The following is a 24,096-nucleotide window of genomic DNA, read 5'->3' as shown; positions in this document are numbered from 1 at the left end:
GAAATGTAGTTTGCCAACCCAGACTTCATGGAGTCCATCTCGGATGTTGTTGACGAAGTGATACAGAACTGTCCCATCGATGTGCGCCGTCCGCTGTACAAGGTAGGAGCTGCTGGGGTAAGGGCTCCGAGCTCATTCCACAGCTGCTGGCCCACCATCCTCAGAATAGGTCATTAACGTTGATATGCAGACTTTCCTGTTTCACCTCCTGTCTTACAGGATTTGTTAAAGGCCAGTGCAATGGCAAAATTTTTTTCTTGGACTGGGGATGCCTTAGATGTTTGGAAGAATGACAGTAAACCAGAAGTATTAGTTTAACTGTTCTAGTATCTTTTATTCTCATCTGGCAAGTTACGCTATTTTAAATTGGACCCTTTTAACTATATGTATTGATTGAGAGAAAAGTGATACTTCCTCTCTGATTTCCATGAATTCTACTGGTTTTGTTTGATGCGTATTTAGGTTTAGTGCCAATGTGGTGTTGCCAGAAGAAGATAGAGCAACCAACTAGAAAACGCTCATGTAATATTTTTTTCCAAAGTCTTTGGAGGGACTTTTGAACTTGAGAAAATGCTAATTCATGTAATTACAGGATAAAAGGAAATATTGCTGACTGCCACATATTGAGAGCAGAAAGGGATGGTCAATTAGCTGCCGTTGGAGCATTTAAACCTCCGCATGAGGGGGTCATGCCTCATCCCAGCCTCAGGACTGCGTCTCCCCTTACTCAGGTCTAGGCAGCCGCATTTTACAGAGAAGGACTCAGGCTCAGTAAAGAGGGCCCAATACATTTTTTCATCTATAATGGGTGGGGAACCTTTTTCTGCCCAGGGCCATTTGGGTATTTATAACATAATTCACGAGCCATACAAAATTATCCACTTAAAAATCAGCCTATTATATTTGGTTAAACATTTAGTTAACTCACCCCTAATGCCTTGGCAGGACCAGACCAATTGATTATGCAGGACTTATGCAGCCTGTGGGCTGGACGTTCCCCACTCCTGATCTATAAGATGGAATACTATACAGCCTTTAAAAAGAAATAGGTAAATCAGTGTAAATGCAGATGAAAAGATGTGAGAATATACTGATAGCTGGACAAGCAGGTTGTAAAATTTGCACATAGTATTTCACTTCATATAGAAATATAGTTTGCATATTTATAGAAGCAAAGGTTCTGAATGATATATGCTAAACTTTTTTATTATATCAATTCTTTGATTTGTTTTTAGTCCTTTTCCTTTTCATCTATCCCTGCAGCCCCCCTCCCACCTGGCAACTGTCAAAGTATTCTCTGTATCTATGAGTTTGTTTCTTTTCTGCTTGTTCATTTATTTTGTTTTTTTAGATTCCACATATAAGTGAAATCATATGGCCTTTGTCTTCCTCTGTCTGACTTATTTCACTTAGCGTAATACCCTCTAGGTCCATCCATGCCGTCACATATGGCAAGATTTTGTTCTTTTTTATGACCGAGTCTCATTCCATTATATATATGCACTACTTCTTTATTCTTTTATTTACTGATGGACATTTAAGTTTCTTCCAAACTTTGTGATTATTGTAAAGAATGCTGCAATGAACATATGGACACAAGTTTTTTGGATTTAGTGTTTTGGATTTCTTTGGATAAATACCCAGAAGTAGAATTACTGGGTCCTTCTTTGTCTCTTGTCATATAGGCTTTGTTTTAGTCTATTTTGTCTGGTATAAGTATTGCTACCCAGCTTTTGTTTGTTTCCATTTTCATGAAATAATTTTTTCCATTTCTTTACTTTTAGTTGTATGTGTCTTTTAATCTGAAATGGGTCTCTCATAGACAGCATATATAAGGGTCTTGTTTTCTTATCCATTTAGCCTCCATATATTATTTGATTGGAGCATTTAATCCATTTGCTTTTAAAGCAATTGTTGATAGACATGTATTTATTTTCATTTTATTATTCATATGTTGGGTCTTTTTTTCTTCTTAAAGAAGACCTATTAACATTTCTTGTGATACTGGTTTAGTGTTGAGAAACTCCTTTAGTTTTTTTGTTTTTGTCGTGGAAGCTCTTTATCTGTCCTTCAATTTTCAATGATAGCTTTGCTGGGTAGAGTGATTTTGCTATTCATCACTTTGAATATTTCTTGCCAATTCTTTCTGGTGTGCAAAGTTTCTATTGAGAAATCAGCTGACAGTTGTATGGGTGCTCCCTTGTTTATAACTAACTGCTTTTCTCTTGCTGCTTTATTTATTTATTTATTTATTTTTTAAAATATATTTTATTGATTTTTTTACAGAGAGGAAGGGAGAGAGATAGAGAGCCAGAAACATCGATGAGAGAGAACATCGACCAGCTGTCTCCTGCACATCTCCCACTGGGGATGTGCCTGCAACCCAGGTACATGCCTTTGACCGGAATCGAACCCGGGACCTTTCAGTCCGCAGGCCGACGCTCTATCCACTGAGCCAAACCGGTTTCGGCTTCTCTTGCTGCTTTTAAGTTTCTCTCTTTGTCCTTAACCTTTGGCATTTTAATTAAGATGTCTTGGTGTGGGCCTCGTTGGGTTCATCTTGTTTGGGACTCTCTGTGCTTCCTGGACTTGTAAGTCTATTTCTTTTACCAGGGAGGGGGAGTTTTTCTCATCATTTTTTCACATGGGGTTTTAGTTACTTGCTCTTCTCCTCGCACTCCTATGATGGGAATGTTGGTTGCTTGAAGTTATCCCAGAGGCTTTTTGTACTATCCTAATTTTTTTTGGCTTCTTTTTTCTTTTGCTGTTCTGATTGGGTATTTTCTGCTTTCTTATCTTCCAAATCGCTGATTTGATCCTCTGCTTCATCTGTTCCACCGTTAATCCCCAGACTCGATGTGGCTTCTTCTTTATATTCTTAGTTATAGGACTTCTGTTCAGCTAGATTTCAGGTGGTTCTCAATGATGGTTGTTCTGTAATTTAGTTGCAATTTTGATGTGGTGGTGGGAGGATGCGAGTACCACCTTTACCTATGCTGCCATCTTGACCAGATTCTTCATATGTCAACCTCTTAAATAAAATGTCTTTGGGGGTGGCAGATGGATAACTTTTACTTTCTACTTTTTGTCTTTTAAAATTGTTTGAAGTTTTATAGTTAAAAAGTGTTATTTTTATTACTGGAAAATTTTTTTCTATATAGACAGTTATTTATGGGTGAAAATAATTATAATTCTTTTGTTGTTTATTGCATATCCTTGAATGTCCTCCAGTAATATCCACAAGAAGGGCAAACTGAAGACAGACTGGATATTGAGGTTTAGTAAAACCATCCACCTTGTTTTCCCCACTTCTAAATCTCAGCATTAGCTGAGTTTCCTTATCTGTGAGAGTGAGGAGCAGGTGTGGGCTCCTGGTCTTCTTGTCTGTGAGAGTGAGGAGCAGATGTGGGCCTCTGGGTCTTCTTGTCTGTGAGAGTGAGGAGCAGGTGTGGGCTCCTGGTCTTCTTGTCTGTGAGAGTGAGGAGCAGGTGTGGGCCTCTGGGTCTTCTTGTCTGTGAGAGTGAGGAGCAGGTGTGGGCTCCTGGTCTTCTTGTCTGTGAGAGTGAGGAGCAGGTGTGTTCCTGGTCTTCTTGTCTGTGAGAGCGAGGAGCAGGTGTGGGCTCCTGGTCTTCTTGTCTGTGAGAGTGAGGAGCAGGTGTGGGCCTCTGGGTCTTCTTGTCCGTGAGAGTGAGGAGCAGGTGTGGGCTCCTGGTCTTCTTGTCTGTGAGAGTGAGGAGCAGGTGTGGGCCTCTGGGTCTTCTTTTTTTTTTTTTTAAATATATTTTATTGATTTTTTACAGAGAGGAAGGGAGAGAAATAGAGAGTCAGAAACATCGATGAGAGAGAAACATCGATCAGCCGCCTCCTGCACATCCCCCACCGGGGATGTGCCCGCAACCCAGGTACATGCCCTTGACCGGAATCGAACCTGGGACCCTTCAGTCCGCAGGCCGACGCTCTATCCACTGAGCCAAACTGGTTTCGGCCCTCTGGGTCTTCTTGTCTGTGAGAGTGAGGAGCAGGTGTGGGCCTCTGGGTCTTCTTGTCTGTGAGAGTGAGGAGCAGGTGTGGGCTCCTGGTCTTCTTGTCTGTGAGAGTGAGGAGCAGGTGTGTTCCTGGTCTTCTTGTCTGTGAGAGTGAGGAGCAGGTGTGGGCCTCTGGGTCTTCTTGTCCGTGAGAGTGAGGAGCAGGTGTGGGCTCCTGGTCTTCTTGTCTGTGAGAGCGAGGAGCAGGTGTGTTCCTGGTCTTCTTGTCTGTGAGAGTGAGGAGCAGGTGTGGGCCTCTGGGTCTTCTTGTCCGTGAGAGTGAGGAGCAGGTGTGGGCTCCTGGTCTTCTTGTCTGTGAGAGTGAGGAGCAGGTGTGTTCCTGGTCTTCTTGTCTGTGAGAGCGAGGAGCAGGTGTGTTCCTGGTCTTCTTGTCTGTGAGAGTGAGGAGCAGGTGTGGGCCTCTGGGTCTTCTTGTCCGTGAGAGTGAGGAGCAGGTGTGGGCTCCTGGTCTTCTTGTCTGTGAGAGTGAGGAGCAGGTGTGTTCCTGGTCTTCTTGTCTGTGAGAGTGAGGAGCAGGTGTGTTCCTGGTCTTCTTTTTTTTTTTTTTTTTTTAAATATATTTTATTGATTTTTTACAGAGAGGAAGGGAGAGAGATAGAGAGTTAGAAACATCGATGAGAGAGACACATCGATCAGCTGCCTCCTGCACATCTCCCACTGGGGATGTGCTCGCAACCCAGGTACATGCCCTTGACCGGAATCGAACCTGGGACCTTTCAGTCCGCAGGCCGACGCTCTATCCACCGAGCCAAACCGGTTTCAGCTGTTCCTGGTCTTCTTGTCTGTGAGAGTGAGGAGCAGGTGTGGGCCTCTGGGTCTTCTTGTCTGTGAGAGTGAGGAGCAGGTGTGGGTTCCTGGTCTTCTTGTCTGTGAGAGTGAGGAGCAGGTGTGGGCCTCTGGGTCTTCTTGTCTGTGAGAGTGAGGAGCAGGTGTGGGTTCCTGGTCTTCTTGTCTGTGAGAGTGAGGAGCAGGTGTGGGCTCCTGGTCTTCTTGTCTGTGAGAGTGAGGAGCAGGTGTGGGCCTCTGGGTCTTCTTGTCTGTGAGAGTGAGGAGCAGGTGTGGGCTCCTGGTCTTCTTGTCTGTGAGAGTGAGGAGCAGGTGTGGGCCTCTGGGTCTTCTTGTCTGTGAGAGTGAGGAGCAGGTGTGGGCTCCTGGTCTTCTTGTCTGTGAGAGTGAGGAGCAGGTGTGGGCCTCTGGGTCTTCTTGTCTGTGAGAGTGAGGAGCAGGTGTGGGCTCCTGGTCTTCTTGTCTGTGAGAGTGAGGAGCAGGTGTGGGCCTCTGGGTCTTCTTGTCTGTGAGAGTGAGGAGCAGGTGTGGGCCTCTGGGTCTTCTTGTCTGTGAGAGCGAGGAGCAGGTGTGGGCTCCTGGTCTTCTTGTCTGTGAGAGTGAGGAGCAGGTGTGTTCCAGGGTCTTCCCTGTGTCCTCCTGGACATGGATTTCTGTCAGTGGCTATGAGTTGCTCATGATGGGGTGAGCGATTTCTCCTTTGACAGGTGGATGGATGGGCTTCCTCTTCCCAGTGGGTGTGAGGTTGTCATGGGAAGAACCTCCACCTGGTCCTCTGTGATGTACACTGGTGTTCGGGGCGGTGGGTTTTTAGAGTTTAGAGCCCTCTTCTTGTGGGAGACACCGTCCTGCAGAACACGCTGCCCTCTGCTCTGAGTGTCGCCTTCACCTGTCCTAGGGCCTGCCCTTCCTCTCCTGTCACTCTGGTACTGTCATTCCTTTCTCTGCTACTGATGTTCTTCTTCCTGCCAGGCCCACTCTTGTCTGTGGCACAGGTACCTCCTGGGCTTACAAAGCATTCAGTGGCCTGGCTGGTACAGTGGTTGAGCATCGACCTATGAACCAGGAGGTCATGGCTGGATTGCTGGTCTGGCACATGCCCAGGTTGCTAGTTTTATCCCCAGTGGGTGGAGGGTGTGTGTGCAGGAGGCAGCCAATCAAGGATTCTTTCTCATTATTGATGTTTCTCTCTCTCTCTCTCTCTCTCTCCCTTCCTCTCTGAAATCAGTAAAAAAGCATAAAAACAAAACAAAACAAAGACAAAGCACTCAGTGGACCAGGGAGGAAGTAGGAAGCATGGTCCAGACCCAGAGGAAGTTATGAGTGCCAAGGGGACGCAGCATACCTGCTGAGCCCTGACCAGCCAGGTGAGGCGCCCTCCACGAGAGCGGGCGCTGGTTCCGGCCCCTGTCACCACGTGCTGCCCTGTGGTCCCCACAGCCTCTTACGGCAGCTGTGGTGTCCAAATTGGTTGTAGTGGGACCCCAGAGACCCAGCAGGAGGGAGTTCTGAACCAGCGCCATGGTGCCTGGGGTCTGCTGTTTGGGAGACCGGCCAGCAAGGACTTCCTATTTGCAGACTCGTCCGGACCCCTTGTGTAGGTTGTCACGGTGGGGGAGTCAGAGGAGGCTCATGGTGGGCCCTGTGGTGGCAGCTGATGCCTCGTTGTGAATTAGCACCTTGCTCAGGCTGGTGGTGAAGGAGTGAGAATAAAAGGTGGCTTTGAAACTAGAATCTGGAGAAAAGCAGAAGTTTATTTTTCAAAGAAAGTAGTTATACCCTAGTCTTCATTTCAGTCTGGACTGTAGATAAGAAGGCTGTCTACAGCCTCTTTGTAGGGAGGTTGGGGCCTGGAGGGGCTCGTGTGTGACAGGCCTATGACATCCCCAAAGGCCAAGACATTGCCAGGAGCAGGTGCTGCTTGAGCCCTGGCTGCCTGTGGGCATCACCCTCAGGAGTGTCAGAGTGGACACATGCCTGGTCCCACCCCCAGAGATGCTGGTGTGGGCGGGCTGGGCCTGGACCCCGGTGTTTGGAGCTTCCGGGTGACTGTGATGTGCAGCTACACTGGCGGCACTGGTGGCAGCTGGCTTCGTCTTGGTGTTCAGTTGCTCTCCTGCTGTACTTGTGGGCAGGGCCAGTTTTGAGTTGCTTTGTTGTGGAATTGCATGTCTTCATTCCTGAGTTCTGGTCCTCAGATATCTGAGCACCTGACAGACCACAACACGATCATGGTCAAAGCAGAGGATTTAAGTGTGTAGGAGAGATAGTCCTTGTCCTCTAGACCTTAAAAAAAGCTAAAAATAATACTGAAATAATTCTAATGGGAATCACTACCGGCCACATGTCACTCAAGTGAGCCATGCACAGTGTGATAATCGAGAGAAGGGGCAGACTGAGCTGAGTCTGAGGGCTTGGCCTGCAGAGGGAGGAGGGGCCTGGGCCTGGGGGAGGGGCCTTAACCCCGACAGAGCAGGAGAGCAAGCAGAGGTTTCAGAAGTCTGTTCTGGTGGAGCCAGGCATGGGAGGTATGGAAACCACTGGCGGGCGAGCCCAACGCCACGTCGCCCCCACTCCTGTCCCCAGTGTTCCTGCGGAGCATCATGGCAGGGCTGTGTGTTTCTGGGGAGGGAAGAGTGGCGCTAACAGCTGATGGGGACTTGCCTTGTGGAGAAGGTCATTGTAGGGAGTGATGAAGGGCTTGGTGGCGTTCCACTGACCACGCTGAATAAAGGCTCCTGAGCACCTGCCCAGGCTGGCCTCACCGTGGGCACGGACAGCGCCCACATGGAGTGTGCGTGGGGCAGGCGCCGGGGACTGGTGGCGTCTCCTCTGCCTGGGCAGGCTGTCGAGTCAGTGCTGGCGCTGATGCAGCGTTTCTGTTGGTCACTACGTCACCACGATCACACGTGGCATCGAGCCCTCAGAACGGGGCTCATGTGACTGCAGGACTGCTTGTAAAATTTTGTTTACTTTAAATTTATTTTTAAAATTTTATTTAAAAAACTTGTTTTTAAATTTTTGTATTTAAAAATCTTTTAAATTGATTTTTAGAGAGAGAGAAACAGAGAAACATCAATTTGTTGTTTTGCTTATTTATGCATTCATTGGTGAATTCTTTTTTTTTGTTAACCCTCATCTGAGGATATTTTTTCCATTGATTTTTAGAGAGAGTAGAAGAGAGAGCGCGAGAGAGACAGAGAAACATGGATTGAGAGAGGCACATTGATTGGTTGCCTCCTGCACACGCTGTGACTAGGCCTAGGATTGAACCTGTAACCCAGGTACTTGCGCTTCACTGGGAATCAAACCTGAGACCCTTCAGCATGCAGGCTGACCCTCTAATCACTGAGCCACACCGGCCAGGGCACTGGTTGATTTTTGTATGTGCCCTGACTGAGGATTGAACTTGCAAACTTGGCGCCTGGAGGTGATGCTCCAACCAACTGAGCTACCTGGCCAGGGCTGTTTACATTTAAACCGAAGTGGCCGTGTGTGGCTACTGGCTACTGGGACGGCTCAGATCCACTGAGTCCTGGCGGCCGGTGGGGCTTCCTGGTCAAAGGGAAGGCTCTGTCTCCGCCCCTGGGTGAAGGGGACGAGAGCATGTGGGTCTGGAAGGAGTATGGCCTCCACGGGCCTTCCATTCAGTGGGCATGGTGGGGTGGGGCCTGGGCTGAGTGCACAGGAGGGTGCTGGCAGCTGCGTGTACTCAGTGGGATTCAGAGAGAGCTGCGGTGGGTGCACCCGGAGGGCCTTGCGTGGAGTTGGGTTTTACCAAACTGAGGGCATCGGGGTGTTTGCAGGGAGGTGACATCCCACTTGGGGCTAGGAAAGCGTGTGAGCTGCACCATGGAAGTGGATGGGAGCCAGAGGGGCAGGAGCAAGTTCTGTGGGCGGCCCAGGACAGTGCCCACGAGGGAGGTGGCGGCGGACTTGGAGGAAGACGTGGAGGCCGGGCAGTGTTTGTGAAGTGCTGATAAGGGGAAAGTGCAGGGTTCTTACATGCATGTCTAGGAGGGGTGTCACTAACGAGGACATGCAGAGGAAGGAGCCCATTGAGGAGTCGTGGGCGTGAGGTTTGGCCATGACGGGGTTTAGGAGGAAGGTCTGGATCCTCCTCGTGCTGCAGGAAGGAGGGACAGGACAGGAAGACGGTGGTGCCGACTGGAAGGTCAGGTTTTAGGGACGGGCAGAGAAGAGACCGTCAGCGGGTTCTCCAGAGACACACGCGGCAGAGGTTGTCGCACTGTCTCCCTCCTCTGCCTCCACGTCTGTGTCAGCGTTAGTACGTCTCTGGCCTGCTGTCAGCCTGCTCAGGCCTGAATCACAGGGCAGGCGGCTGCCGGGGCTTGGGCAGGAGCGGACCGCAGGCTGAGGCCCGTCCCTTCTGCTCTGGGAACTCTGCTCTTGGCTGAGGCCCACGGAAGCTGGGGAGGGACACTCACGTTAACCACGTCTACAGAGACCCCGGCAACGCCCGGAGCCGTGTTAGTTAAATGGGGGCCATAGCCAGGCCAAGCTGGCGTGTAAAATGAACCATCACAGAAGCCAAGAAGTAGTGAAGAAAGAGAAAGAAAACTCCAGAAGCCAATGGAAGGTTGTTGGCAGCCCCATCTGGCGATGCGAGAGGTCATGCAGGGGAGGTCGAGACCTGGCCGTGGCTGTCGGGTGAGGAGGTGAGCAGCCTGTGAGGGGAGGTGGGCAGAGCCAGATCCCCGCAGTCGTGGGAGGGGAGCTGTGCGGACAGTCTCACCCCTGCAGCCAGGCCGCTTGGAGGCAGCCGAGACTCACCCGTCTCTAGGACTTGGCACCACGTCCTAGAATGGCTGCTCTGACTTTGCTGAGTCCCAGTCTTCAGGTTCAGTTCCAGAGCAGGAAAGCCTTGTCCCTAAAGGGAGACAGCCTTTCACAGCACGATAAGGGGCAGCTGCCAGGAGTGTCGGGCGAGCTGTCTTCTTCCCGGGTAGTGTTTGGTCTGCTGGTCAGGGGGAGCCTGCTCCATGGGCAGGGGACGTAGTTTCTGCAGTGAGCGCAGGGATTCGTTAGTGGCGCCTGGAGGTCGGTGGGGGGCCCTGCGTGTCTGTCAAGTGGGTTCAGGTGGAGCCTCCAGCAGGTGCACCATCCACACAGCATGGGGTTCAGGGGGAGCCTCCAGCAGGTGCACCATCCACACAGCATGGGGTTCAGGGGGAGCCTCCAGCAGGTGCACCATCCACACAGCATGGGGTTCAGGGGGAGCCTCCAGCAGGTGCACAATCCACACAGTATGGGGTTCAGGGGGAGCCTCCAGCAGGTGCACCATCCACACAGCATGGGGTTCAGGGGGAGCCTCCAGCAGGTGCACAATCCACACAGTATGGGGTTCAGGGGGAGCCTTCAGCAGGTGCACCAGCCGCACAGCATGGGGTTCAGGGGGAGCCTCCAGCAGGTGCACCAGCCGCACAGCATGGGGTTCAGGGGGAGCCTCCAGCAGGTGCACCAGCCGCACAGTATGGGGTTCAGGGGGAGCCTCCAGCAGGTGCACCAACCACACAGTATGGGGTTCAGGGGGAGCCTCCAGCAGGTGCACCAACCACACAGCATGGGGTTCAGGGGGAGCCTCCAGCAGGTGCACCAGCCGCACAGTATGGGGTTCAGGGGGAGCCTCCAGCAGGTGCACCATCCACACAGCATGGTTGCTCTGGTTGTGAGAAGCTTGGAGTCATGCGGGCCTTTTTTTCTGACTAAAATGGATCACAGATTTAAATGTCAGGCCTAAAACGAAAGAACTCTAGAAGAAAACATTTTTTTTTTATGACTGATCTAGGCAAAAGTTTCATAAGACATAAAAACTATGAGCCATAAAAGATAAAAATTGATTTAATTTATAACAGTTGAAATAGGTAAAAACCTGTAAAAATAGGTACAATAAGGTAAAACCCATTAACCGAAGAAAAATGTCCCCCTAAGCTACCTATGACCTATAGCACTTTAGTAAATTACACCTTTGCCAGCAAAATTTAAACCTTTATCGTTTCCTTCCGACCTGACCGATGCCCCCACAATTGCAGGCCCCCCTTCCGAACGACAGCAGCCAGTTTTGAGATTCTCAGTGACGGTTTTGGTGTCCAGTGTTTCAGTGAAAAGCAGCCCCGTATCTGGGACAGTCATTTAGGGGAGGACGACGCCCAGAGCCACAGGGAGGGAAGCTCAGGCACAGAGCCGGCTTCCTGCCGTGACGCGGGGCGGTCAGCAGGCCCAGGCCTCTGTTCAGTGCTGTGCAGCAGGGACCCGGTCATTTTAGCCTGAAAAGAAGTTTCGGAGGCGTTGACTGCTGTGCAATTTAAGAAATGAAAATACAAGCTAGTATTTCAGCAAAGCAGCCTTAGAAATGTCTGATGTCAGTCCGGTGCCGTCCTGCCCCCCGGGCTCTGGATCCGTTCTTGGATGTAAGCCGAGGTCTCTCCCCCAGAAGACAGTAGGCCCCTCTGACCGGTGGTTTGGGGTGGGGGGGCAGATGTCAGTTGAGGCTTGTTCTAAGGTATGGTGACCAAAATAGCGAGGATGCTTGTCAATTGCGATTCTTAGTGGGAAACGCATGGCAGTTTGTGTGAGTGTTCCCAGGTGAGAAGACCTGTCTGAGAAGGGGTGGGGTGAGGACACTCCTGTATGAACGATTGCCACCCTGGCAGTCAGGGACTCGGTCCTGCGGTCTCACCTTCGGCCACATGATCAGTGAGCGCAGTGGCGGGTGGCCTGGGCTGGCGGGGGGCAGCCTCCTGCTGTTGCTCAGCGCTGTCTCTGGGAGGTGGCAGAGCACCGCAGTGCTTGTCCATGACCTCCCTCCTGGATGGGTGTTGCGGGTAAGACCTCCATGGGCGGTTTGTCACGCAGAGGCGCTGCGGCAGTCCCTGTGGGGAGGGGTGTCCTTAGACGGCTGCCCCTCAAGAAATGGACGAGGCAGCAGGCTGGGCTCCTGTGCCCTGTGCCCGTGCCTGTGGTGTCGAAGGCAAGTGAGGTTTTGACGTTGGTGCCCACAGGAGGGCTGGCCATCACCATCCTGGTGGCGACACCATCCCTGGGCACTGCGTCGCTAGCGTGTGTTTGTTATTAATGTTCTCTGAGGAGGGGTCGCCCACAGGAGGGTCTGGGGAGGGTCCTGGGGAGGGTCCTGGGGAGAGTCCTGGGGAGGGAGCTGGGGAGGGTCCTGGGGAGGGTCAGGGGAGGGTCAGGGGAGGGTCCTGGGGAGGGTCCTGGGGAGGGAGCTGGGGAGGGTCCTGGGGAGGGTCAGGGGAGGGTCAGGGGAGGGTCCTGGGGAGGGTCCTGGGGAGGGTCCTGGGGAGGGTCAGGGAGGGAGCTGGGGAGGGTCCTGGGGAGGGAGCTGGGGAGGGTCCTGGGGAGGGAGCTGGGGAGGGTCCTGGGGAGGGTCAGGGGAGGGTCAGGGGAGGGTCCTGGGGAGGGTCCTGGGGAGGGAGCTGGGGAGGGTCCTGGGGAGGGTCCTGGGGAGGGTCAGGGAGGGAGCTGGGGAGGGAGCTGGGGAGGGAGCTGGGGAGGGAGCTGGGGAGGGTCAGGGGAGGGTCCTGGGGAGGGTCAGGGGAGGGTCCTCGGGAGGGTCAGGGGAGGGTCCTGGGGAGGGTCAGGGGAGGGTCCTGGGGAGGGTCAGGGGAGGGTCCTCGGGAGGGTCAGGGGAGGGTCCTGGGGAGGGTCAGGGGAGGGTCCTCGGGAGGGTCAGGGGAGGGTCAGGGGAGGGTCCTCAGGAGGGTCAGGGGAGGGTCAGGGGAGGGTCCTGGGGAGGGTCCTGGGGAGGGTCCTGGGGAGGGTCAGGGGAGGGTCAGGGGAGGGTCCTGGGGAGGGTCAGGGGAGGGTCAGGGGAGGGACCTGGGGAGGGTCAGGGGAGGGTCAGGTGAGGGTCAGGGGAGGGTCCTGGGGAGGGTCAGGGGAGGGTCAGGGGAGGGTCCTCGGGAGGGTCAGGGGAGGGTCAGGGGAGGGTCCTCGGGAGGGTCAGGGGAGGGTCAGGGGAGGGTCAGGGGAGGGTCAGGGGAGGGTCAGGGGAGGGTCCTCGGGAGGGTCAGGGGAGGGTCAGGGGAGGGTCCTGGGGAGGGTCAGGGGAGGGTCAGGGGAGGGTCAGGGGAGGGTCCTCGGGAGGGTCAGGGGAGGGTCAGGTGAGGGTCAGGGGAGGGTCAGGTGAGGGTCAGGGGAGGGTCCTGGGGAGGGTCAGGGGAGGGTCAGGGGAGGGTCCTCGGGAGGGTCAGGGGAGGGTCAGGGGAGGGTCCTGGGGAGGGTCAGGGGAGGGTCAGGGGAGGGTCCTCGGGAGGGTCAGGGGAGGGTCAGGGGAGGGTCCTGGGGAGGGTCAGGGGAGGGTCAGGGGAGGGTCCTCGGGAGGGTCAGGGGAGGGTCAGGGGAGGGAGCTGGGGAGGGTCCTGGGGAGGGAGCTGGGGAGGGTCCTGGGGAGGGTCCTGGGGAGGGTCAGGGGAGGGTCAGGGGAGGGTCCTCGGGAGGGTCAGGGGAGGGTCAGGGGAGGGTCAGGGGAGGGACCTGGGGAGGGACCTGGGGAGGGTCAGGGGAGGGTCCTCGGGAGGGTCAGGGGAGGGTCAGGGGAGGGTCCTGGGGAGGGAGCTGGGGAGGGACCTGGGGAGGGACCTGGGGAGGGTCAGGGGAGGGTCCTGGGGAGGGACCTGGGGAGGGTCCGAGAGAGGGGCCTTGGGGAGGGTCCGGGAGAGGGGCCTTGGGGAGGGCCTTAGTTGGCTGCAGCCACGGGCAGGTCACAGGCTGAGGTGCTCTGCAGACCCTGGGGCAGTGACTTGGCCCCCAGGGGTTGACCGTTTCCGGGCTCCCCGGGGCCTGGCTCCTTCCCCTCTGGTCTGATTCCGCCTGGCACCCCAAGGCTAAATGGGTGCCCGCTGCCCCTTCCTGCTCAGGACTGGCCCCCCGCAGAGAGAGGGGCGCTGGGGACCAGAGGGTGCTGGTTCCTGTGATGCTCACCTGCCCACGGGGTGCGGGGTACGGACAGACAGGGCCTGGGTGGGGGGGCTGGCCCAGCTTGCCCTGCACTCCCTGAGGGACCAGGTGGAGTGGCAGGTGTCGCTTCCTGTGGGCTCCCTGGCTCCCTGAGGGGTGGTGACCTGACTTCCTTTCTCAAGTGGTATTTTCTGTAAGAAAGTAAGTCAGAATGTACCTCATCTCATTTCACTTTCATTTTCCCACATAACATCCTGTAGCCTGAAAGAGCACAAGTTTCCCATCAGAATCTGGTGGAGATTTAATGACGCTCCCCCTTGACACGCCCCCCCCCCCCCCCCCCCCCGCCCCCGCTTCTGTTGTGACCACTTAGCAGAGTCTCAGGGCACAAGGGTGTCTCACCCGAAAACACCGTTCTCCATAGCACCCTCCTGATTGGACGAGTTTAAGACCTGTTCCCAGTGATTATCAAGGCAGATAAACTAGGCCCAGTGCGACTTGCCGTAGGTTTCATGACAACCAGCAGTCGGGTGATGTGCACGGTTGCTTTGCCCTCCTGGTCCTTGTCTAGCTTCCCCGTGTGCACGGCGGGCGGGTGGGTGCGGGGCGGAGCTGCCTCTGCTTCCCTGGGTCAGGCTGAGGACGGGACAGGACGGGTGGCAGGAGGGAGATGCAGCGGTGCTTTGTATGCATTGACCTGGGTCGCTGCTGTCTTCTCACATCGGCTGAAATGTGTTGTTCACACCGTCGTCGGGCCCCTGGCAGTTTTTAAAAAAAATAATATATTAGTTTATTATGGAAACTTTTAAACATAAAAATAGGACATCGATACACATTCCTTCATGGATTATTGTTAAGCTCATCCCAGACATTATATTCCATCCATAAAGTATTTCAGAAAGTGTCTCTAGTCTAGCAGATAAGGACACGTTAAGGAAAACAGAACCGTAATGCCATGATCACACCTAAAGCACTGATGATAACCCCACAGAATCATCGGATGCCCGGTCAGTGTCCACATTTCCCTGCCTTGTCATTGCAAGTTGTTGGCTCCCCTGGCAGTTTTTGTGGGCGGCCACTCACCCCAGGAAACCTCTGCTTTGCCTCCTAGAACGTCGTTCTTTCAGGAGGATCCACAATGTTCAGAGACTTTGGACGGCGGCTGCAGAGAGACTTGAAAAGGGTGGTGGATGCCAGACTGCGACTCAGCCAAGAGCTCAGCGGTGGCAGAATAAAGGTGGGGACCGGGACGGGCCTGGGAGGAGGGACGATTCTGCCCCAGCTGACTCAGTGCTCCCCCCCCCACCCCCCACGGAGCCGAGGACTCAGCTGTCTGGGGAGCAGGAAGTGAAAGGTCTCCGAGTCCCCCCTGAGCCACACTGTGAAGTTACGGGTAGAGGTTGTTGCTGAACTCACTCCAAGTGTGAGCAGACTGACCGGCCACGGTGGCCAGCAGCTCTGCCCCCACACCCCCCGGCAGCACGTGGACGTGTCCGATGGGCTCTCTTCACCGAGGGCCTCGGCGCCATGACGTGGGCCCTTAGCAGGGAGTTAGCGCCGCTCCACGCCCTTCGCCTCCACTGTGACAGCCAGCAGCGGTCACAGGGGCTTGGGCGGAGGGTGAATGGGCGCAAACGGGTGTCACCTGCTGAGTCATGGTTGGCAAATGTCATTTCTCAGAGCATTTTGGGGACTCTTAGTGTTCTTGGAATTATTCCTACAAAACTAGAACAGCTAATTTGTTCAGTAAAAAAAATAAACTGAGTTAGTTGCTTGGATTTTTTGCCTTTTAAAAAATCCTCACCTGAGGATATTTTTCTATTGCTTTTGGGGCGGGGGTGGGGGGGAGGGCGTGTCGGGGAGAAACACATCAGTGTGAGAGAGACATACTGATTGGTTGCCTCCCGCACCATCCCGGCCAGGGCTGGGGACCTATCTAACCTGCAACACAGGTACTTGCATGCCCTTGACCAGAAATTGAACCCGAAACCTTTCGGTTTGCGGGCCCACACTCTAACCGCTGATCCATACTGGCCAGGGCCGATGGTTTGCTTTTATAAATGCCCTTAGTGTTCCGAGAGACTTGCCTGCTGTGTTCTCCGCACCACCCTGGGCTGGGGGCTGGGCTGGGGGGTGAGCAGAGTGTGGTGTGGAGGTTGGGGGGCAGTGGCCTAGGAGGCAGGAGGGGGCTTGAGGGGTGCAGCAGGAGTGGCTGAGAACCTCCTTTCTGAGGCAGCTGTGGCTGCTGCCTCACAGAGGGATTAACCATAGGGCCCATGCCATGGGAGGGGGGCACACGCCCGTCCGTGGAGAGGCTGGTGCCCGGGTGACCGTGTCCCTTCCCTGCAGCCCAGGCCGGTGGAGGTGCAGGTGATCACACACCACATGCAGCGCTTCGCCGTGTGGTTCGGCGGCTCCATGCTCGCCTCCACCGTAAGTCCCTGCCCCGGCCCCAGCTCTGCGCTCCCTCCCGTGTCCTGAAGGTCAGCTGGTGTGCCTGCTCTAGACAGTCGCCCCCTAATCCTGTGGGACAGAAACGTGCGGTCCTTTCAGTTCTCAGTGATTCGGGGAGACGGGCCGTGTGGTCAGTGAACCCACATGCGTTCATCGTCCTTTCCGTGACTGTCCGAGTCATGAGTGCCTTTCCTCGTCAGCACGGAACAGGTCACCAGTCGCTAAACCCAGGGCAGCACACAGCTGGTCCCAAACAGGCTGAGGGGTTTTTAACAAAGGACCCTGTGGCTGCTCAGGCCAGGAGAGGTGGAGGGGCAGGCCTGTGGGGTGGGGGGGAGGGTGGTGAGGAGAGGTGGAGGGGCAGGCTTGGGGGGGAGGGAGGGAGGGTGGTGAGGAGAGGTGGAGAGGGCAGACCTGGGGGGGAGGGGGGGAGGGTGGTGAGGAGAGGTGGAGAGGGCAGACCTGGGGGGGAGGGGGGAGGGTGGTGAGGAGAGGTGGAGGGGCAGGCCTGTTGGGGGAGGGAGGGAGGGTGGTGAGGAGAGGTGGAGGGGCAGGCCTCGGGGGGAGGGAGGGAGGTGAGGAGAGGTGGAGGGGCAGGCCTGGGGGGGAGGGAGGGAGGGAGGTGAGGAGAGGGGGAGGGGCAGGCCTGTGGGGGGGGTGGTGGTGAGGAGAGGGGGAGGGGCAGGCCTGTGGGCAGGGGGAGGGTGGTGAGGAGAGGGGCACTTGGGAGCTGCGTCCGGCCTCTGGACACTCACTCTCAGGGCTGCACAGCCCGAGTTCCTGCAGGTCTGCCACACCAAGAGGGACTACGAGGAGCGCGGCCCCAGCATCTGCCGCCACAGCCCCGTCTTCGGAGTCCTGTCCTAGTGTCCGCCTGGCCCTTGGCCCTGTGGGTCACCTCGCGAGCCAGCTGTCCTTCAGGCCCTGCAGAGCGGGGTCAGCGGTGATGCCGATGTTGGGGGACACCAGGCACCTGCGCCAGGCAGAGCCCCCCGTGCCGCGGTGTCCCTCCTCCTCCTCACGCCTGCACTCCAGCCGGCTTCTAGGGACGCGGGAATGTTGGAAGGAGCTTACCTGCGACTACTCACCGTTAGGAAAACAGCCAGAATGTGGCGCAAAGCAGCCTCCTCCCCAGGGGCGTCCACTCTGCCCCCTCAGCCTATTTTTGTAAATAAAATGTTATAAACTTGAAATACAAATCGGTGTTTTATTTCCTATCACTTTGCCCTTTATGTATTTGGTACAACTGGCTGGTCCCGGCCTGGGCGGGTGCTGGTGCCCTGGAGTGTGGTCATCCATGTTCCCTGAGGCACATCCTGGCGTCGGGCATGAACCTCACCAGATGGAAGGTAGCCACGTGACTGCTAGGAGCTGACCTCACTCTAGTGGAGTGCCATGGAGCTTAGAGCGCTGTGAGAATTGCTCCAGAAAACGTACCTGCTCATGTCCTCGCGGGGACCCTCGGGCTGTGCTGTGGAGGGTGCGCCGCTGTCTGATGGGACGCCACACCGCTGCGCCCTAAAGCGAAGCCACGGGTGAATTCCCCCCTGCGCTGGGCGCCCCTGGCTCTCCTTCACCCCATGTTTTTCTTAAACATCGAGATTTGCTTCGTGTCTGTGGGGTCTGATGTTGATACCAAGTTTGCGGAAGGAAATCTAAACGATGTGGATGGATGCCGCCCCGGGACGGGCACAGTCACCGGCAGAGGTCAGGGTAGGGCAGGGCGCCTGCGGTTTCCATGACTACGCTTGCAGTAAGCAGGACTCCGGCATCTACTCAGGAGCTCACTGGCTTGAAAGGGATTTGTTAAATGAACAGGTTTAGTTTTATTCCGTTCATAGAATACTTACCTTACTTTTAAACTGGTGTTTATGGTGTTTCTTCCAAGACACGAAGTATGTTTTATTCTCTCAACATTTGGAAAGAAGCATTGGGTTTTTTACTGAAGTTTAGGAACAAGTTGGGGACTCGTGCAGTCAGCTCTCCGCCGAGCACGGGAGGTCGGGTTTCCCACGCCGGAGGAGTCCGGCCACCGCCTCCTGAGGGTCAGCGCCCCACACCTGCGCCTCCCCACCGGGGCGTCTCAGCCCCTGGGTCCTCCTTGGTCCACACAGACCAAGCCCCTGCTTTCCCTCTGGCCTGGCTCCTTCTGGGCTCGCTGCGCTGTTCGCTGTTCGTCTCTCACGGTCCTCCAGCCACTTGGTCACAGGAGGTCTGGGTGGGGCTGTCCGCCTCAGGTACCCACGTGCACCCCACATCCTGTCCTGTTCAGCGACCGGGCCTGCCCCTGGGCCCTTGGGGCTCTTTGCCTCCCCAGCCTTTGCGTTCTCACCGTTTCCACCCCTGTGCTCTGTGTTCCTTGTTCAGGTGCCTTGTGGGGTGCCTGTCCCCAGGCCCCTGGCTGATGCACGGTGGACGGCAGCTGCCACGGGCCTCCGAGGCATCGCCTCCCTCCCAGCTCCGGCAGCTCCTCCTTGGCCCTGCTCAGGAGGCCGTGCCACCAGCAGTGGTTGAGTTAGAACCTGATATATGCATTCTTCGGCCACAGGACTTCTAGGCTTCCCTTGAAGTTGGGGACAAGGTTATCTCTGAGATTGTACTCACGTTTGTCCAACTTACAGATCCTGAGCAGGGCATTTGGTTCTAAACATGACATTGGTGGGCGGAGGGATTAGAACGTGACCACAGTGCAGGCTCTCAGCCGTGGGACCCGGCGAGTCAGATGAGGCAGGAGGAGGGAGGGGGCAGGAGGGGGGAGGGGGCAGGAGGAGGGAGGGGGCAGGAGGAGGGAGGGGGCAGGAGGAGGGAGGGGGCAGGAGGAGGGAGGGGGCAGGAGGAGGGAGGGAGCTGGTTTTCTAAGCTCCTAGGGGATGCCAGCTTGTAGGTGATCCAAGTGTGGGTGCTGGTGGCTCCTTAAGCAAGTGGCTGCTTACCCTCTGTTTCCTTATCTAAGACTGCAGTGGTCCTATTGCTGGTAGCAGGTTGGAGTTGTACATTTTAAAAATATCTCATTTATTTTTTAAAATATACTTTTATTGATTTCAGAGAGGAAGAAAAAGGGAGAGAGAGATAGAAACAACTATGACGAGAGAGAATCATGGATTGGCTGCCTCCTGCACGGCCCACACAGGATGGAGCCTGAAACCTGGGCATGTGTGCTGACTGGGAATCGAACCGTGACCTCCTGGTTCATAGGTCGATGCTCAACCACTGAGCTATGCAGGCCGGGCAAAGATTTTATTTATTGATTTGAGAGAGAGCGAGAAAAAAGGAGAAAGAGAGAGAGAGAAACATTGATTTGTCGCTCTGCTTATTGATGCGTTCCTTGGTTGCTTCTTGTATGTGCCCTGACCGGGGGTCGAACCCGCAGCCTTGGTGTATTGGGAGGATGCTCTAGCCACTGAGGTACCCTGCCAGGGCTAATGTTTCGCTTCTTTCAACAGACCTGCCAGGTATTGTCTGTAGGAGGAGCTGGGGTTGGTCACTCGGTAAGAAGGAAGAATGCCAGTTAGGTGGGTAATCTTAAGGAAATCCGCACATGCTTTTTCTCCAGATTGAATTAGGTCATAATGTGACGACGTCAAAGAGTAAAATCCACCGTCTACAATAAAATGCCTCTGTGAACAGGTTTCTATAAAAATAACTCAACAGATGCACACGTTAGCATTCTGAAATTGTCATCCAGTGGTTTTTAGAACATGACACGTTTTCACGGTGTAGCAGTTGCTGGGCGCTACTTAACAGACGTGGACATAGACTCAGCTCTGGGCCCAGATGTCACCGGGCACTTCCACTGCACACCTGGTCACCGGTCAGTCTTTCCGACGGCAGGTGGGGCCGCTCAGGGCTCTCCAAGGGCACCTGGGGGACACCCCCAGCATCGGTCCCCGGGCACCAGCTTCTCTCTTTATTGAATTTCTACTCAAGACCAGATGGAAGAGCAGGAGGCTTAGGATTTTGCTCCTACACGTGTGGAGCATCAGGGGAAACCGCAAGTGGGAGAGATGGAGGTTACTGACAGGGTAGCTAGACCTCCATCTGGGTCTTCTCTTCGAGGAGGTGCAAGGTGACTCACCTGGAGCACAGGGAACTCTGAGGCCCCAGGGGCTCACCGTGGACAAATCCACGAGGCAGGGTTTCTCTCCTGTCCAGCTTCCAAAGGGAAGGGGAGGAGTGGTGAGTTGACCTTGGGGCTGGGGTTTGCCAGCAGGTGTGGCGGCAGGGTGGGTGCCGGGTTCTCTGTGGGTGGGGGCAGGGTGGGTGTGGGGTTCTCTGTGGGTGGGGGCAGGGCGGATGTGGGGTTCTCTGTGGGTGGGGGCAGGGGGGATGTGGGGTTCTCTGTGGGTGGGGGCAGGGGGGAAGTGGGGTTCTCTGTGGGTGGGGGCAGGGGAGATGTGGGGTTCTCTGTGGGTGGGGGCAGGGGAGATGTGGGGTTCTCTGTGGGTGGGGGCAGGGAGGGTGTTGGGTTCTCTGTGGGTGGGGGCAGGGAGGGTGTGGGGTTCTCTGTGGGTGGGGGCAAGGGGGATGTGGGGTTCTCTGTGGGTGGGGGCAGGGCGGATGTGGGGTTCTCTGTGGGTGGAGGCAGGGAGGGTGTGGGGTTCTCTGTGGGTGGGGGCAGGGCGGATGTGGGGTTCTCTGTGGGTGGGGGCAAGGGGGATGTGGGGTTCTCTGTGGGTGGGGGCAGGGTGGGTGCCAGGTTCTCTGTGGGTGGGGGCAGGGCGGGTGCCGGGTTCTCTGTGGGTGGAGGCAGGGAGGGTGCGGGGTTCTCTGTGGGTGGGGGCAGGGCGGATGTGGGGTTCTCTGTGGGTGGGGGCAGGGCAGGTGCCGGGTTCTCTGTGGGTGCAGGCAGGGAGGGTGTTGGGTTCTCTGTGGGTGGAGGCAGGGAGGGTGTGGGGTTCTCTGTGGGTGGGGGCAGGGAGGGTGTGGGGTTCTCTGTGGGTGGGGGCAGGGCAGGTGCCGGGTTCTCTGGGTGAAACCCCTGAAGCCCAGGAGGGTGGGGAGGACAGGGAGTGAGAGGCTGGGAGTGGAGGGTCTGAGGACTGGAGGTTCAAGCCCCAAGGTCGGAGACTGTGGTCACAGAGACGAAGTCCTTCTCAGCGATCACTGCGTCACCAAGGTGGGCATCGGTAGAGGTTGAATTCACTGGAAACTGGAGAATTCAGGGCGTTGGACAGATGGTCTAGTTGGGGGCGGGCACCATCTGGATGGAATGGGGCCTTGGAGATGAGAGCAAAACTGTGACCCGGAGTCGCAGGTGGGGAGCGGCCAGAACCTGAGCATCGCCTGGGGGAGCTCATAACGCGCCGACTACGCATGGCCTGTTTGAGCTCAGCAGCACCCTGTGAAATGGGGCTGCCATGATCCCCATTTTCCAGGGTGACACACTCAAGCACACAGTGAGGGGGAGGAGGCACTGTGTGGTCTCAGGCGCGCATCCGTCCCCCGTCCTGGAGAAGGAGGTGGACGACAGCCCGCGTGGGGGTGGGCACAGCTGAGGCGTGAGTCAAGTGATTTCCTGACAGCGCGTGGCCAGGTGGGAACCGACGACGAGGAGCTGTAAAAGGTCCCCCAACCCAAACCCCTGGCGTGTAATGTCTTGTAGGGAGCTGCTGTCGGCGTTTTTATGTTGGATTATTTTTGTTCAAGATGCTGTGCCAATATGTGTTTGCCTGTGCATTGACTTCATCGTAGTGATAAGGCAAACGAGGTGGAAGAGTTGTTAATGCGAGAGCCGCGAGCCACACGGCACAGCAAGTGTTCGGTGAGTTTCAGCCGTTATCATTCTGTTAAAAAGCGACTGTGTCCTGAGAGCCTACTCATGAAAACTGCTTTAAAAAATAGTTTTCGTGGGGAAAGAGAATGTTAGGTCCATGAACTAACTGGTCTTCAGGACTTCCAGTAAGAAAATATTTTAAAAAGGCATCAGTCTATAGCTGCAGAGTCTAAACATCACTAGGCCTTTTCTTGCTGTCACATTGCTGACATGATGGAATCGTTTATCATCCACTAGAGGCCCAGCGCACAAAAATTTGTGCACTCGGGGGGGGGGGGTCCCCCAGCCCGGCCTGTGCCCTCTCACAGTCTGGGACCCCTCGGGAGATAATGACCTGCTGGCTTAGGCCTGCTCCTGGGTGGCAGAGGGCAGGCCCAATCCCTAAGTGCAGCCCCTGGTCAGGCTCAGAGCAGGGCTGATTGGGAAGTTGGGGCGCCGCCCCGTCATGCACAGAGCAGGGCGGATCGGGAGGTTGCAATGCCACCCTCAGGGTAGACTGATTGGGGGGTTGGGGCACCGCCCCGTTACACTCAAGGCAGGGTCGATGGGGAGGTTGCGGCGTCACCCCCTGTCACGCTCAGAGCAGGGCCAATCAGGGGGTTGGGGCGCTGCCCCCTGTCACTCACAGAGCAGGGCCCATCAGAGGGTTGAGGAGCTCCCCTCTGTCACTCACAGAGCAGGGTCCATCAGGGGGTTGGGGCACCGTACCCTGTCACGCACAGAGCAGGGCCCATCAGGGGGTTGAGGAGCTCCCCACTGTCACACACAGAGCAGGGCGGATCAAGGGGTTGGGGCGCTGCACCCTGTCACACTCAGGGCAGGGCCAATGGGGAGGTTATGGCTCTACCCTGTCACACACAGAGCAAGGCCCGTGGAGGGGGGTTGGGGCGCCACCCTCTATCACCCACAGAGCAGGGCAGATCAGGGGGTTGGTGTGCTGCACCCTGTCACACACAGAGCCGCAGGGCAATCGGCAGATTGGGGAGCTCCCCCCCATCAGGCACAGAGCAGGGCTGATCAGGGGGTTTGGGCGCTGCCCCCTGTCACACTGATCCCGGTGCCGGGAGCCTCGCTGCTCCGCTGATCCTGGTGTCGGGAGGCATATTACCCTTTTACTATATAGAATAGAGGCCTGGTGCACGGGTAGGGGCTGGCTGGTTTGCCCTGAAGGGTGTCCTGGGTCAGGGTGGGGGTCCCTACTGGGGTGCCTGGCCAGGCTGGCTGAGGGGCTGAGGGCTGTTTTCCCACTGTCAGTTGACTAAAAGCTCCTAACTGCTCCTTGTTTTCTTTTCTTTTTTTTTTATTCTGGGCCAGCTTTAGCTCTGAGGCCTCGCTGCTGAAAACATGGATACAATGTTGCGGTCCGGGGCTGACTGAAAGCCGGTTTTGTTTAGCTTCTTATTTGCAACATAGTAATAGTTGCTTAGAGTTGCAGTTGAGAGGCCGGCAAGTGAGGCGGGGAACGTTGGAGTCCGCAGTTCCTGGAGGAAGCAAGCCTCCCTGCTCGCTTCAGTGCATGGCTGCCGGCCGCCATCTTGGCTGACAGTTAATTTGCATAAGGATATGCTGATTAGCCAATGGGAAGGGTAGCGGTCGTACGCCAATTACCATGTTTCTCTTTTATTAGTGTAGATGAGTTAGAGCCCCCGCCCCCGCCCAGCACCTGCCTCCCCCGAGCTGTGAGCTGCCAGCCATCCTCTCAGGCCCGAGACTGTCCGGCCTCAGGCCCGCGCGCCCCGCAGCCAGGCTGCAGCCAAACGCGCTGGGATGTGAGAAGCTTTCTCAGTGTCGCTGTGTTGTTTCCGGGGCAGGATGGGGGCAGCGCCTGAGTGACCAGCCCCCGAAGGGCTCCCCGCCCCCGGGCGCTCTCACCTGCGCCCTTGCCCCCAGCGCCACCTCCCACGGTCAGCCTCTCCTCCCCAGTCCTGCCCTGTGTCCCTCACCGGACGAGGTCCTTGAACCTGGGGACTGATCTCCGCAGTGCCCGGCCCATGGTAGGTGCCCAGCAAACGCTGGACTCCATTCCTGTCACAGGAGACTCCACCCCGTTCCCAGGCTGGGTGTGCTGTGCAGAGCGTGTGGGTAACCGCAGATGAA

General features: G+C 55.8%; 1 protein-coding gene across 13 annotated transcripts in view; it reads left to right on the top strand.

Moving 5' to 3' along the window:
* Nucleotides 1-17,416, top strand: part of ACTR3B (actin related protein 3B) — a 62,401-nt gene extending 44,985 nt beyond the window's left edge. For 3 of the 13 annotated variants that reach the window (XM_070423598.1, XM_070423594.1, XM_070423600.1), the window contains 4 exons: nucleotides 10-102; nucleotides 14,884-15,009; nucleotides 16,122-16,205; nucleotides 16,988-17,416. In XM_070423598.1, coding sequence (XP_070279699.1) covers nucleotides 10-102; nucleotides 14,884-15,009; nucleotides 16,122-16,205; nucleotides 16,988-17,173 — 489 coding nt within the window. In that variant the 3' untranslated portion in view covers nucleotides 17,174-17,416. Of the gene's footprint in view, nucleotides 1-9; nucleotides 103-2,286; nucleotides 2,388-3,231; nucleotides 3,277-9,297; nucleotides 9,512-14,883; nucleotides 15,010-16,121; nucleotides 16,206-16,987 lie in introns of those variants that run through there. The other 10 variants (XR_011472592.1, XR_011472591.1, XR_011472594.1 and 7 more) reach the window with 10 other exon arrangements.
* The last annotated feature ends 6,680 nt before the right edge of the window (nucleotides 17,417-24,096 follow it).

Source organism: Myotis yumanensis, unplaced genomic scaffold, assembly GCF_028538775.1.
Source record: "Myotis yumanensis isolate MYYU_CA2020_CCGP unplaced genomic scaffold, mMyoYum1.0.hap1 SCAF_9, whole genome shotgun sequence".
NCBI lineage: Eukaryota > Metazoa > Chordata > Mammalia > Chiroptera > Vespertilionidae > Myotis > Myotis yumanensis.
This window is presented reverse-complemented; position numbering and strand designations above follow the sequence as displayed.